The 15,501-nt window shown below is 38.8% G+C and overlaps 1 protein-coding gene across 4 annotated transcripts in view; it reads right to left on the bottom strand.

Annotated features, from left to right (window-relative positions):
* Window positions 1-947: 947 nt before the first annotated feature.
* cgnl1 (cingulin-like 1) overlaps window positions 948-15,501 on the bottom strand; it is a 140,626-nt gene continuing 126,072 nt past the window's right edge. For 3 of the 4 annotated variants that reach the window (XM_048562536.2, XM_048562537.2, XM_048562535.2), the window contains 5 exons: window positions 11,777-11,860; window positions 9,885-10,009; window positions 7,327-7,435; window positions 6,120-6,283; window positions 948-4,270 (listed from right to left, as the gene is read on the bottom strand). In XM_048562536.2, the coding sequence (XP_048418493.2) occupies window positions 4,147-4,270; window positions 6,120-6,283; window positions 7,327-7,435; window positions 9,885-10,009; window positions 11,777-11,860 (606 nt within the window). In that variant the 3' untranslated portion in view covers window positions 948-4,146. The remainder of the gene's footprint in view (window positions 4,271-6,119; window positions 6,284-7,326; window positions 7,436-9,884; window positions 10,010-11,776; window positions 11,861-15,501) is intronic. The other variant, XR_007250574.2, reaches the window with a different exon arrangement.

Raw genomic sequence — 15,501 nt, 5'->3', positions numbered from 1 at the left:
AATTCATATTTCAAAAAACCCTCAAGATAGTCAAATTTCAATAGCATAACTAAGATCAAGTTTATATTTGAAGGATGGATTTTTAATAAATAATAGGTATTCATCGTAACAAAGTGTGGAGCTGGATGAACACAGCAGGCCAAGCAGCATCTCAGGAGCACAAAAGCTGACGTTTCGGGCCTAGACCCTTCATCAGAGCTTTGAAGGAGGGTCCAGGCTCGAAACGTCAGCTTTTGTGCTCCTGAGATGCTGCTTGGCCTGCTGTGTTCATCCAGCTCCACACTTTGTTATCTTGGATTCTCCAGCATCTGCCGTTCCCGTTATCATTCAGTCATAGGTATTCATCATGTCTGATTATATGGGGAATACTTTAATATTTAGAATGGGTCTCATTTTCTGAAGAGTTATACTGTACTCAAAATGTTAACTCTGTTACTCTCTTCACAGATGTTGCCAGACCTGCTGAGTTTCTCTAGCATTCTCAGGGTTTGTTCCTCACTTTATCCAAACCTCTAAGGGTGTCAAGTTGATGAATGGTAGTGATCAATTTACTTTAAATGCTTCTTCAAATAAAAATCTTTTGTGAAGAATTTTTAACCCTGACACCATAACAAAACAATTCCAGCTATGCAATAAGTTCAACAGCAAAGACGTACATCAAAAGAATCACCATCCATTCTAACAACTTGTTCACAATTTGCCGTATCTGCCAACACTTCATTTTGGGACTAAAAATTACATGCTGCATGTTAATATGAAACCAAATATAACATTACAAGATGAAAGATGGAAACTGATTTTAGATGTAATCTACACAAAATATTTTAGAAGTTGCCCCATTAGATACAGCAGAAAACTGCTTTAAAGAGAGATAATGTTCAATGTTCATCATTCAAGAAAGATCTGAGCTTTATCTTCACAATGAATATCATAACACTGAACAAATATGGTTTAAAAACTTTTATTTGTACTAATTGGCATCTTACAGTTTTGTAAGCATGGAGGTAGCTTCAGTGCTTAAAGACAGTTAACTATTGTACAGTTCTAGTGTCCTGAACAGAAATTAGCAAATACATTTGTAGAGTAAGATGTTCAGCAATGGTGTAGTTTATGACACCCAAATATGACTATTCACCCCTCCATATCTTCCTGGCAGAATAAATCAAACTAAATGTTTGCAGATGTATTGCACTTTATTGATTGTCACTCAACAGTGTGCATTTATTTTAGCTTCCATTATACAGTACTGTAATAATAAAAAAAATCAGCTTAGCAAAATATTTTTATACAATATATAGATTAAAAAATAATTGCTAGTCAGACTTAGATGACAACATCAACATATTCCTGGATAACATACATACTGAAACAAACACAGAAAGTGGAACTATTTTTGAGTAACATACATCATGAAGAAAAGACTTAAAACAGAGCATCAGCTCCAGGTCACATTTTCAAAAACATTCAAACACTGACACTTCGGATATTCCAATACATTTAGGTTATATCAAAAGTAGGAAATACTCAATGGCAGATCTACTGTTGTAAAAACAGAGACATAATTCATAGGCCCTGCATTGGCAGGACCACTGTTAAAAATGTTTGTAACTTCCTTCTAATTTTGAATGGCAAGTGTATAATTCTTAAGATACAGAACTCCTGAAGGCAGAGAACATGCTGGCATACTGTCCCATAATACAGGCTCCTTCTGGTCATTCTTCATCAGGTAAGGCTCCACTTATAATGGACAGGTTGGAGGCAAGTGGTTGGGGAGATTTAATGGCTGAGAAATCCAGAAATATGGATTTCCTGTAGGTATTTTGAATTAAACCATGAGACTTCATTTCAGGTTTTTCACAACAAGCCATATTGGAAGTATGCTGGAGGGTATGTTTATGCACATAGCCACAGCCAGGGTTCAGATAATGAAGTGGGAGGCAGGGGTGATGTTTAGAATAACAAAGAATGGTAGCTCTATTTGGTGAGCCACAGGTGGGTGACTGCATTGCAACCACAAGCAATACAGGAAAAGCACTTAACTGTTTTGTCTAGCAGGACTGGCCACCCTTCAGCTGCTGGATTTCCCAATCGACCAGTGTTCAGGCTGGAGCAGAAGGGGCCCACATTCAGTGGAGCTGGTTGGGGCGAGTTGGGATATAGCAAAAGACTGGAGCCTGCAAGGACAGGTTTCCCCAAACCGTGTGTCTTAAGTCTATGACAGACATTTTGTTTTGTACAAACAAAATCTATATGTCGAAACCAGCTTGACTGACAGAATGTTTTCCAGAAAAGGCAGTGTATGATCGGTTGGTTTTCACAATCATTAGTGGTAAAGGTCATGAAATGGGACAGTGTAGGTTATAGAACTGGAAAGTGTCAGGGAGAGGTAGGGAGTTAGGAATAGCTTGGAGTCAGTGATTGTAGCAAAGGAATACTGATGTGGCTGCATATTGGATTGGGAGGGGGTACTGTGGATATTGGAGCAATATTTCAATGTCAGATAGTGACCCCAGGAAACATTTGTGCTCCTTCTGGCTCACGGGCAACACTGTAAAAAGCTTTTTTCCTGATGGACCCAACACTTCTCGGTTCCTTTTAATTCTCAGGTTTTTCAGAGCCTCAGAAGCTGCAAGATAGTTTAAAAACAGATAACTGTGCAAAAGCTGAATCTCACAGCCTACTTAAAAAGGTTTCAAAGATGGGTTGTCCTCCCGAAAAGGGAGTTGCCACCTGCCGCTTGTCTCACTGGACATAGGGCTGATTAAGGCAAGTTACATTTCAATTTCCAATTATTGACATTTAAATCTCCCAACCAACCTAAAAGCCATGGTTTTTGCTAAAGTGATCCCCAAGTTCAAAGAAAAACAGCCTCATTAAAATAATGACCAACATAGGTCTGCAGAGCTGATTTTAATTTTAGAAGTGTAAAAAATAGAAAACCTAACACTGAACCAACTATGCTCAAGATGTTGAGGTGGATTCCCATTTTTAATACACCTTCAACAATCTTTCAACGTTAAAGATTTCCCCTTCTCCACAAATATCAATGATTTCCCTGCCCTTGTCTGAAAACACACACATTTTCCAGCAGGGGTCACTAAATAACTACGGGAAGCCAATATTTTTTTCAAATCCCTTTCCATTCCAAGGGCACTGAGGTTAGGTGTTGGCACACCTCCTGCTACCCCCGGAGGCTAAACGGCAGCACCCAGAAAAGAGGAAGTGAACTCAGGATGTGTTCTTTTCCGTGGTTTAGTTGTACAGTGCTCATGACAAGTGAAGGAGTTAATACAGACTGCTTACATCAAATGATGAGACTAAGTACTCCCGGTGACCCAGCCAATTGTGGCAGTGAACAGCTCAGCTGCAGAGACTGGCACATTTGTCACTTCACTGCACAGGCTGAGCTGAGTTAGCAGGTGTCAGCTCAGTTAGATCACAGATACAATAATTGGACTTTAACTACTTTGGGTTTGAATGCAGGGCAGGGAGAAATTCCTGCTCTTTCTTGCTGCAATGGCACTGGACAGAAATGCAGCTTTGTTGATGCCAGCATGTGGTATTAATCTTGTCTTGTGGTTCACTGGGACATTCACAGGGCTGGAGCCACAAGGGAAAATGCATCATCAGTGCAATCATTTCCAGTGCTGGGGAATTATACTCCAGTTAAAGCCAGTGTCGTTAGGGTCAAAGCGGGAAAGAACAAAAAAGCTGATAAAGTATAAGGTTAATATAACAGCCATATAAGATATTGGCCAAAGTATTGTTGGCACTTTAGTATTTTAAATAATAAAGGAAAATAATTTGTCATTTACATTTATTTATAACTTGTACACATTTTAACAATTGATTGCTGATCTTTTTGCTTTAAGTTGACATGTTTATAAATTCCTTTCAGTTGGAATGAGCAGTAAAATATGACCTTCCTTTACCAGTCCAAAGTATTCTAAAAATAGAAAGAAAACAGCATGGCATGAGGCAGCAGTGACAGGTACTTAAAACATTTCGTGTATCAAGCAGCATCAGTGCAATGAAGGGATTAAAAACAAAAGCCTAGGGCAGAATATGGTACCTCGTAGATTGAATTATGCCACTGCATTGCTGCTTCCCTTTATCTAATGGTTAGCCATCAGTTTAGGTTTGCATCTACACATTACCATCCTTCGACAATTTAAATCCTGTGTCATAGAGACTTTCTTCATCTGTACTGTAGTCATTGTCAAAATCATTTAGAATGGAGGATGAAACCTTTGCTGATGAATTCTTGCGTCTGTAACATATGCAAGACCATTTCAGTTGCTAATCACAAAGTATTACTGCTTTATTACAGAATAGAAAACATTCATTTCTAAGAGCAGCATCAGAAGTTTATCAGACAATTTGCACTGTGGTTACACATGCAATCATTAAAAGAACGGGTCCTTCTCTCGAGCCTCCCTTTGTGTCACTTTCGCCACAAAATTTAGTAGTGATCAGCTGAAGACAAGAAATATGCAGACAAACAGATACAGAGACACAGAGACAGGGTTTAGCAGGTTACAATGAAGAAAGATTAAATACTATATGACAAAATAGAGTGACCATGGCATTTTGAGATTTACTGACCATGAGACATTTAAGAAGATGTTCCAATATGTTCTCATGTGGAACTGAGCATTATCTCACAACAGCTTCTCAAAGCATCATTTATTAGCAGCATGGAGTTATACAGAATAGAAACAGACACTTCAGTCCATTGTATTTTAATATTAAAAACAGGTAGATATAGGAGCTGACTGCAGAAGAAGAATAGAAAATCCTCTCTTTGGCAGTGCCTCTTTCTCTCCTATTAATATTGTATTTTTCAGAGAATTCTAAAATCTCTATTCACAGGCAGTTCCACAGGTAAAAAATGTTACAGCACAGACATTGCAGATTCGATGTAAACGTTTGTATATTGTCTACAGAGGGAGATTTCAATTATTTGAAAATCAGTGGTACTCTTTGGAAGTATGCTTTCTTCAGTAAAGTTTCTCAAAATTCAGGTAAAACATCTTCACTATACATATTCATTTTGGAATTATTCAATCTTACACGACAGAAGGAGGCCCAACATCTCTGTAGTGGCTCCTGGAAGAGCTACCCATCTAGTCCCATTCTGAAGCCCATCACTTGTAACAATGAATTCAGCAATGTGACAATTGTTTATTACCACATTAATCATCTATTTCAATATGAAAACTTGTGCACATGATGTTTAGAAATCAGGACCAGAGACTGAAATTGGCTGACATCCTATTTAGTGTAATCCATGAAAGCTGTCATCTGAGATGTGGAGAGCAGAATGAATGTTCAACCTTATCCTCCTGATCTACTGGTATTGTCACTCTTTCTATCCCCTTGTCCTGTCCCAGTGTCTCTCCAAATATCGATCCTGCCTCTACATTACCCTCTAAATTATGTGTAGTGTCAGTTCTGGATTTTGTGACAGCAAATGTGAAATCGTGTGACTCTGCATCTTCTTCTCAACCGTCTTCCACCATTGCTTAGCCAGGTAGCTGTGCTTTAGTGTCTAAAATGAATAAAGGGCAAGCAGCTACGGTTGTGGTGAGAGGTAGAGGAGAAATGTGTCACATCATTAAACCTCTTCTAACACTGTACCAGGTCCTCAGGACTTCATTCCTGGCTGTAACCTTTGTGACTATCGGTTTCCACTGTCTTCTCGTTGCTTGTCCGAAGATACTGATTCTGTCCTCCTTTCTAACTCTTCCCCCAAATCCTCATTGAGACTATCAAAAAACCGGAGTGCTTTTTGTCTCCTATAGCCAGACAGTCGTCTTTCTTTCTCAAATCAGATTTGGATGCGCATTGACTGCTTGCACTTTCCCTATACAAAATGCACCATACCCATCAAAGCTGAATAATGCAATCTAGCTTTAAATATTGCAACTGAGAATGGTATGGGCTCCCTGTTAATGGTGGAACTTGTGAACAGCACTGGGAGTGGCTCCCAGATGCAATAATTTTTAGAAGTACCACATATGAAGTTGGTGTCTTGCCTCTAGGGGCTATAGTTAATGTCAATTCCCTACTCTGCGAGATGATTCTCACTTACATTTTTGAAGCAGAAACAAACTCACCTGAGGTCTTTTTTTAAAGTATTCATTTGTCCTTGAAGTTCTTCATTGGCTTCCATTTGTTCCTCCAGCTCTCTCTGCAGCTTTCTCTTTGCATTTTCCAAGCGGTCTATTTCTTCCTCTGCTTCATCCACTTGCCTTTTGAGAGCTTTCATTCGTAGGTTCAACTGGGGAATAAGGAAAGATTGATCACCTCAAGCGTGTATCATTCTTTAAAAAAAAAACTAGAGTAAGCAAGCTTTAGTCATTTTAACAATTTAAAGTATTGGCATTTAAACTAATCTGGAGCTACTCTATTTAAATTATAACTACCCCTTTCATTTTATTGCATCTGAAATGAAGAAACTTTGATCTTTTACAATTGAATCCAAGATGACATTGTTTAGCAACTCCTCGTCTCTAGTCAGAATACAATAGAAACAAATATTAATTCTCATTTTACTTTCCACTAGAGGTTTCAAGCTGTACATGGCACATGTTTTTGCACTGGCAATAAGCAGTGAGAGTGCGACTATCCTCCCAACCTGTTATCCTTACCTGAGGTATATTGTACAAAATGTTCATTCGATCACAACTAAAGAATTGTGCAGAGTTCTGGAAACCATATTAAAGGAGGGATGTGATTTCACTGGATAGGGTGCAGACACGATTTATCAGGCTGTCGCCTGGTCTGGAGAGTTTCAGTTATGAAGAGTGATTAGACAGACTGGGGTTGTTTTCTTTAGAGCAGGGGAGACATGACTGCGATGCATAATGTTATGAGTGGCATAGACAGGTTCTACAGGAAGGAACTTTTTCCACTGGTGGAAGAATCAATAACTGAAGGGTGGGGGGTGGGGTGGTGGGTGCTGGGGGTGGAGATGGGTGGGCATAGTTTTAAGGCAAGAGGCAGGAGGTTTAAAGGGGATTAGAGGTGAGAATCTGAAATTCAGTGCCTGCAAGGGTCATAATTGAGATGCTGCTGGGCCTGCTGTGTTCATCCAGCCTCACATTTTATTATCATAATAACAGAAACCTTCTTAACATTTAATAAGTATTTTGATGTGTACTTGTGATGCCAAGGCTATGAGCCAAGTGCTGTGATTTAAATAGTTCGGTTGTTTTTAACTGGCACAGACCGGATGGGCTGAAGGATTTTTTTGTGTTGTACACCTCTATGAATCAGGGTTGCAACTACAAAATGGGCATTCACCAGTTTTGTACCAAATACCTGATCATTTTGGTCTGTCAGGTGGAGATGTTCATCATCTACTTGCAGCATAAGCTCCTTGGCCTTTCGTTCAAGTTTGCGATTGCTCAATTGCAGAGCAGATCTGTCTCTGAAAACAGATGTTGAAAACATATTCGAATTGTATCCAGAGTCAATAGAAAGGAAAGGGCCAATATTACACAAATCTCTATCAGCCCACCTTGCACTTCTTTGCTATAAATGTAACATTGTACACATTTGCTTATGACCTGAACATCAAGTTGCATTTATACGTTATCACAGGAAAGAAATTACCATAGAAATTTTAGAAGAACCATCAGTGAAAAGATAGTATCTTATTTTTCTGTATTTTTGATTACGGAATAGAAAAAAGGACTGCTTTAAATCTGAGAAACATGGAGGAGATTGCTACACTTTTCAAAAGCAAGTTACTGAAATTCAGTGTAAATGGCAGTGACAAAGCAGCTTGATCAACACTGCATTCACCAACTTAAATGTTCACTTCCTGCACCATGAATGTGCAATGGCTGCAGGGCACACCATGTATAAAGAAGCAGTGCATCAACTCACCAAGTCTTCTTCAACAACACCATTTGCTGTTCTTTCTTCAACCAGTGAGGGAGACTGTTTGTAGATGAGTTAGCACCAGGGGTGTATACAATGCGTGATTCAGCTGGCAACAGGTAGATGCACTGTTTGTGGAGTGGTTACCATTGTCGATGACTAAAGACATCAGCCTGCCAACAACTATATGAATGGGTAGCTGAACAGCTTGTGAGTTAACAGAATCCTTTGGACTTCTAGAAATACAGATGGTGTCTCCTTCTGCAGTCCAAAATACCTAAAGCCTGAAGAAAGCCAGGTTATTTTCCCTCCCCAGTTGTTGTAAGCCATTGCTCTTGAACAGTAAGTCTGAGACTTTATCATTTGTGAACTAGTCTCTTTGTGCCTCCTGCAAGGAAGCAGTAAGTATCTGGAGGAAACACTAAAAAACAGCAAGTCTTGGCAAGCAAAAGGATCAGCTTAGGGAATCCTGGGGAAGAGTAGCCACTGAACTGTTTCCCCAGGCTAGTTTTACCCTTCCACAATCACACCAGTGTTTATTTGGCTATGTCTGACTCTGTGCGCATACATGTTTCAGTAGAGTTTTCTAAGGAGTTAGAGTTTTAACGAGTAGAGTTAAAACTAGTATGGTGACAGCTCATAGTTGTTTACCCGAGGCTGGAATCTATTTGCATATATTAAATAACAATTGTTACATACAGAAACCTAGTCTGTGCTTTCTGTTCCCAGGTCTAAGAAGACTGGTAAATTAGAAAATTTTGCATATTTTGATAAAATCTTTATATTTTGTGACAATTCCAGGAATAGTGGGCTGCATTTCCAGCCAATACCCCAATGAGACATAACAGTCAAAATCTTACATTGAGACCTATGAAGGTGTTAGGACACGTGGCCAAAGGCTTGCTTTTAGATACAGACTTTGATACATTGAGAAGCATTTTAGTCCCTTATCTTTATGCGATGGTGAGGAATAATAGCTAACTGCTGTGCATGCATATAGCTATCAATGTTTTGTAGACAGTGGACAGACTTTAAGTGTCAGCAGGTGAGTTACTCATTGCAGGATTCCCAGCCTCTGACCTGTTCATCTAACTATAGTAGCTAGTTCAGTTTCTGGTCAATAGTAACCCCAGCATGTCAACAGTGGGGATTTTGTATGTTTGAAATGTCAAGGATGATGTTTAGATTTACTTTTGGTGCAGTTGATCATTACTTGGCACTTGTCAGGTACTTGTGGGCAATTGATGTAGTAAGTTAGGCCCTGAATCTTTCCCTTAGACCAGAGTTTCCATTCAGTACTAGCTAAGTGAATGAAAGTCCTTTCAGAATTCTCTGTAGCTATGGATTCACAGGACAAAATTACTCTTACTTTAACAGTCAGAATCAGGCTACAGAGCAGAAAAATAAAAGTCCTCTTGTGAACATGAAACTGGAGCATGTTATTTGATTGATGGTACATTCAGTTGTCCGAGTATTTCACTTTATGGGAGCTTTACACTAGATCTAAAAATCCTGCATTTGATCCGGGATAATGTTATTTAAATTAGCATCTCGTTATGTTATTAATACAAAATCCGTACAGAAGAATTATGTTATCTTCAATTAAAATTATACTCCAAAGGTTGTTTCTAATTGTTTTGCTAATATTACAGCAATTCTATACGTTTTTCAAATAAAAAACATTATTTCTATAATATTAGTACTTGATTTAACACTTTGCAATGTGAAAACTGAATATAGTCTCTGGATTTTCCAGCACACATTTAAAATGATGCACTTGAATTAATTGCTGTATTCTCCATTAACTTTTGGCTAGCCTCGGTTTTATATGCATCATGGTGTGTTAAAGTCTATTATGTTAAGCAGTCCGGCCTCATGGCAACATCTTTGAACATCTATATTTTTATTGAAATGATTGTTTAATAATGTGGTTTTGGAAGATGCTCTCTACAATGTTGGACTTAATTTACTTTTATAGAAAAATTAAATCTCACCTTTCTTCAGCTTCAAGGCGATCTTCCAGTTCCTGGATTCTTGCCTCCAGCTGGTTAACAATTCCTTCCTTAGTCTGTTTCTGAGATCCTTCCAAATATGCAATTCTGCTTTTTAGATCTTTATGCTGTGATTAAATATCATGTTACTTTTATCAAACCTGATGAGCATTACTTATTACAGAAAGCATATACACAATACTTAACCATTCATCAATTACTTACTTGAAACTTGGTTTTGAAAACTTGAAAGAACACTATTTTAATGTTTAACATTTCATTTGATTTACTTAATGCAATCTGAATTCTATTAGAGATCACAAAAGGTTTGGTGCATTCACTACTTTTTGAGCTGCCTGTACGATTTAGATTAGATTCCCTGCAGTGTGGAAACAGGCCCTTCAGCCCAACAAGTCCACACCGCCCTTTGGAGCATCCCACCCAGACCCATCCCCCTATAGCCCACACACCCCTGAACACTACGGGCAATTTAGCATGGCCAATCCACCTAGCCTCACATTATTGGGCTGTGGGAGGATACTGGAACACCCGGAGGAAACTCACGCAGACATGGGGAGAATGTGCAAACTCTGCACAGACAGTTGCCTGAGGCTGGAATTGAACCTGGGTTCCTGGCGCTGTGAACCTTCATTTCTGAAGGAGGGTCTAGGCCCAAAACGTCAGCCTTCCTGCTCCTCTGATACTGCTTGGCCTGCTGTGTTCATCCAGCTCTACACACTCATTTCTGTTTTGACAATTTCATCATGTTTTTAATAAAATGAGTTTTGATGCTCGGTATACAATCTTGAAAACTGGTTGTATTCCGAATTGCGAGGTCATCACCAAGTACAGGTGTACACCTCTTAATACTTTAACGAGGTAAAATACCATTTACTGAAATATGCCTCAATACAAGAAGCATAATTTCTTTTTAAAACACTAAACTCCTCAGGGAATGACGCGTGATCTGTGGTAAGCGAGTAAAGCTAAACCAGCAATAAGAGTTACGCCTTTTGATTACAAGGAGGATCTAACCAGTTCCTAGTTAAAAAAAATTAACGTGAATGCAGTACGAGGGCGTAAGAAGGGGCACAAGGTCGCAACACCCTTTACTCCAGCTCCCCTCATTCCCATCTATTCCACTTCTATTGCTTGGAAAGCATAAAAAGAATCCCGGGTACTCCACTTCTTGCTGCAAAATGATGAGTGTCACTTGATGCCTATTAGTTTGTAACTGCCGATGCTCTGTGATCAATACTTTACTAAATAAATAACTGAGATCATTAAACAACAGTTATTTCTCTCTCATCTTCAGTCATACCCTCATCGCCATACCACTGCTCCCCATCATATAAACAGATTCCTGTTTCACTGCCTGAACTATGTAACAGCTGTTGCTCATCGTTTCAATGGGTAAATGTGTTGCAGTGCGTGGCACTGAGTCTGACAGGAAAGTCCCAGTTTCCATTCTCTCTCTGTGCTTGATTGGTCAATCCCAACTGCAATGACAATTACAACACTACAACAGGCACAGAAAAGGGCCAGTGAGTGGAGAAAAAGAAATCAGTAATGGATGGCATTTGGGACTGTTATCCTGTGAAACCTACAACATGTTAAAGTTCCAGCAAGAGGAGTTGAAATAAGAATACAGATTTGATATTGGAAATGCTTCTAACCGGACATATTACCATTATCCATTTTCAGTGGTTCAATCTTTTTCAAGTATTCACGTAAAAACAAAATTCCTAAATTTCAGAAGGAACTTGTCTTTGCATAATTCGAGATCTGACAGAGTGCGCCATTTTCAGGGGCTTCTTTTTTTAATTAGCTGATGTACGACTGAACTTCCAGCATATAATTCAAGAAGTCCAACTAAATTAATTTAACTGAAGTACCTGTCTCTCTAAGGAAATCTTGTCACACTCCAGATCTTGTCTTGTCGCTCTTTCCTGAAAAAGTTCATTTCTCATCTGCTCAATCTGTCAGGGAGAGAGTGAAACTGTTATGCACAGCTGTGACACTAAAATGTCTTCACAATTCAGTCAAGCCATTAATGTAAAAGATCTAAAATTGCAATTGCTGAAACCTTTGCGATCCATTTCTCCCTGACCTTTCTTGGGATATTGCTTTACTTTGAAGCTTTTTGTTACTTATACCTTCCAGGCAGTTGCCATTTTTTCCCATTATCTAACCAGCTTTTGTCTTAAGTTTGTAATCTTGTTTCTCATAACCTAACAGGTCAGCATCATGTCTGTACATAAATGAAATACTAGCCTATGTATCCACTTAGGTGTGCACAAACAAACCAGACAGTGAACAAGAAACCTTTCAGATTCATCCCCGCACGGGTAGGCGGGCTGGGCAGTAGCAAAGCTACTGTAGCATGCCATGGGTGGGACTGGACAGGGGTATAGTACGGTGAGCAAGTGGCTTTCTGCAGGCAACTCCCTGCATCTCCAACAGTGACCTCAACTGCTTCCAGATTAGGTCCAATAGTGGCCCCCTCTCCAATCCAGCAGGCAGGTTGACCTGGTTTGCCAGGTGGCACTGCATTCAATTTTCTCACCTGCAAAGGCTGGACTCATGGCATCTTAAGCCGCCATTACCAGACCACTTGTGGGTATCTTACCAATTCCAACCCGTCCAGTTATTTGACCTCGCTGCCACCTCCCACAAAGGGAAAATTCTGCACTATGGGAGGTTGATTTTTCACAAGTTCTGGAGGTTAGCTCTTTCCAATTCTGCAGTGCATAACTGTAGCTCCCAATACTTTGCTTTAGAGCAAACCAACAGTGGGACGTCCACCACCTTAATTTCTCTCAATAACGTTTCGGACATCACTCAAGTACAAAACTCAAGTGCATTCACTCTTCAGTGCTACATCCTGCTAAAGTCTAAATTTAAAATCCACTTTTTCAATGAGACATATATCACGAGAGACAAAGAACAATGAAATACTTGTATATTGACCCAGTGTCTAATGGATACAAATAGTAACTCATATCAATCAAACCTATGTGGAAGTGATAGAAAGGTAATCCCAGTCCTCTGTATTCAATCAAGTCTGAATGATTTATATCGTACAGGTTGCAATATAAATGGAGGCTCGCCTAATGCTGAAACTGACGAATGAAAATTAGTGTGTATGTGACACATTGGTTTCACTCCTTCTAAGAAGCATAATGGTGAGACTTGGGGATTTGGTTTGGTCTATTGGCTGAAAAATTTCCAGAAGTTTATTTCCATACACCGAGACTGAAAGATCAGCTTTCCGAGATCATTTAACATCAGCAAATTAATATATCCTAATAATATGAATAAGATGCTCAATAGCTTCATGTGTGAATGAACATAATTGAACTTGTATAGCAAAAGAAATGCAGTTATGAGTATGAAATCCATCCAATTTTTATATATATTACCAGTATTATTAGTGTTTGGATTTGAAAATAGTGGTATTTGGGACTGGTTTCTTTTCTGAAGGATATTTTAAAAAAATATATTAACTGGGCCAGACAATTCTTCAGGAACATTGACCTAATCCAGTATGTGTCACAGAGCAGGGACCCCTGTTAATAGAAAACATTTTTAATCATTGCAGTAAAAATGTTTTCAAACATTCAATCCTTGAATAATAAAGAAATATTCAAGGATTGCTTTTATCTTACAAAATCCAGAGATGAAACATTGGGATATGAAGGGGTAATTTCTATGTATTTGAATTGCTGTAAAGTGATGAAGCTGAAGTTTGAAATATGCTTGGCTAGTTGTTTGAAGATTTCTTTCTATGTTTTGAATCTACATAATTTTTTTTGCATTTTTTGATTTTAGACTGAGGTTTTATTGTCAGGTGACAATTATGTAATTATCATAATTTAGTGGAATAAGCTTCAATTCTGTTCTGTTCTTAAAGAAGCATTGCTGCCTTGTGTGATCTTGTTACAGTAACTGACCGCTACCAAAAATTAAGTAAAATTAAATAAATGTAGACTGTATCATGCCAGATTCCACTGTGGGTTCGGACGTGTTCAGGAAAACCATCAGCTGTGATCACATGTTAAACCAAGACCTCTGTGCCCTTTCAACAGAATGGTTTGGAGAGCAGCAGAGTCTGCTCATTGTTTTGGTTACTGTTTGGGCTTTCAATCAACATCCATAAAACAAATGACTCAAAAAAATTTCTGGCTTTTAGTCTTAACGATCCAACTCATCAGCTCACCTTGAAATTAGAAAACAATAGAAAATATTATGGGTTTTGCTTTTGTTACTCGAAACTTTTGTGTGTAATCACTTTTGACTCAATTATGTCTTCGCAAACACTACAGGACCCTCACCACTCCACTCTGGTTTGTTATTGACGTGAGTTTCCAATTCTGATCAATGCAGAGTAATGCATTTCACCATGCAACCAAAACTGCGGAACTAAATACCACATTAGCAGACTATGGAAACTTCCCATAGCAAGCAAAGAAATACCCCTGGATATGATTAAATGCAGCACAAATAAAATCATTAGGCCAAAAAGAACATCAGAATAAGAAACTTTCAACCGTGATGACAATCTACTGGGAATGAAACCCAGAATGAAGAAGTTCACTAAATGAAACAGTTGTTTGGCATTAGGACTAATGGGAAACAGTCTGCAAACTTCTAAAATTCATCTCATTATAAAATTGGCTCAGAAAGACCAGAGAAGTGGTTTTGGACAAAAGCTAGCATCTGGTACAAATGATCACGAATGTAATCTTGAGTCTTGTCCTGAGGTGGGCAGAACTTCAAGTTAAGCTGGAATGGGACAGTTCTGCAAAAAAAAAGGTGCCTTGTATTTTGGATATTAAAACAAAAATAACTAGATTTGATACAGTCATCTCAAGTCACATCCCACGTTTTATTTTCAACTCCACACGCTGTATTAATAATGAGAGCAGTACGTTACATTCCTCGACAACCCATGGTTTTCTACCATTCACATTCTGGCTGGAAATTGTGGGCCACGTGCTTCTTAGGAGTAGTACAGCCTGCAGGGAACTCAGAACTTACCCTCATTCATTTTCCTTTTCTTCTTTAAGATGAAAATTGAAACTAATCAAGCATCCACAATTTTCAACAGTGTTATTTCCTCACATGCTACGGGCTGATATGCCATTAGTTCTGCACACTGCATTCAGAAACAGTGGAACAGCACGTCATCTCGGTGTTGTTTATTAAAACAATCTACTGGCTTTTAAAACTCTTCTCCCTACTTTTTTACATTTTGCAGCATCAATGATGCAAGTTCATCCATTCTAATGAAATTTAAGGTACAGCTCTCTTTTATTCAACTGGCTAGCTTTCTGGACACAGAGTTCAACAAATATAATCTAAGCCATTTTCTTTTGTGTTACTTTTGCTGTTTTTTTTAACCTCTCTTATTTCTTCCTTATTTACTCCATTTTGCCTTTAGATGGTAGCTAACATGCCACGATCATCTCCTCCAGCATATCTTTTGGTCCCTTACATGTCCCATTTTTGTCCTTGCACTAAAATGAACTTTCACCATTGAATCCCTCATGCCTTCCATCTTATCATAAACGTTCCCAGCAACACTGTCTGCCCCTACTCGCAGTTGCTTCAAACCTTT

This window comes from Stegostoma tigrinum, chromosome 33 (genome assembly GCF_030684315.1).
Source record: "Stegostoma tigrinum isolate sSteTig4 chromosome 33, sSteTig4.hap1, whole genome shotgun sequence".
NCBI lineage: Eukaryota > Metazoa > Chordata > Chondrichthyes > Orectolobiformes > Stegostomatidae > Stegostoma > Stegostoma tigrinum.
This window is presented reverse-complemented; position numbering and strand designations above follow the sequence as displayed.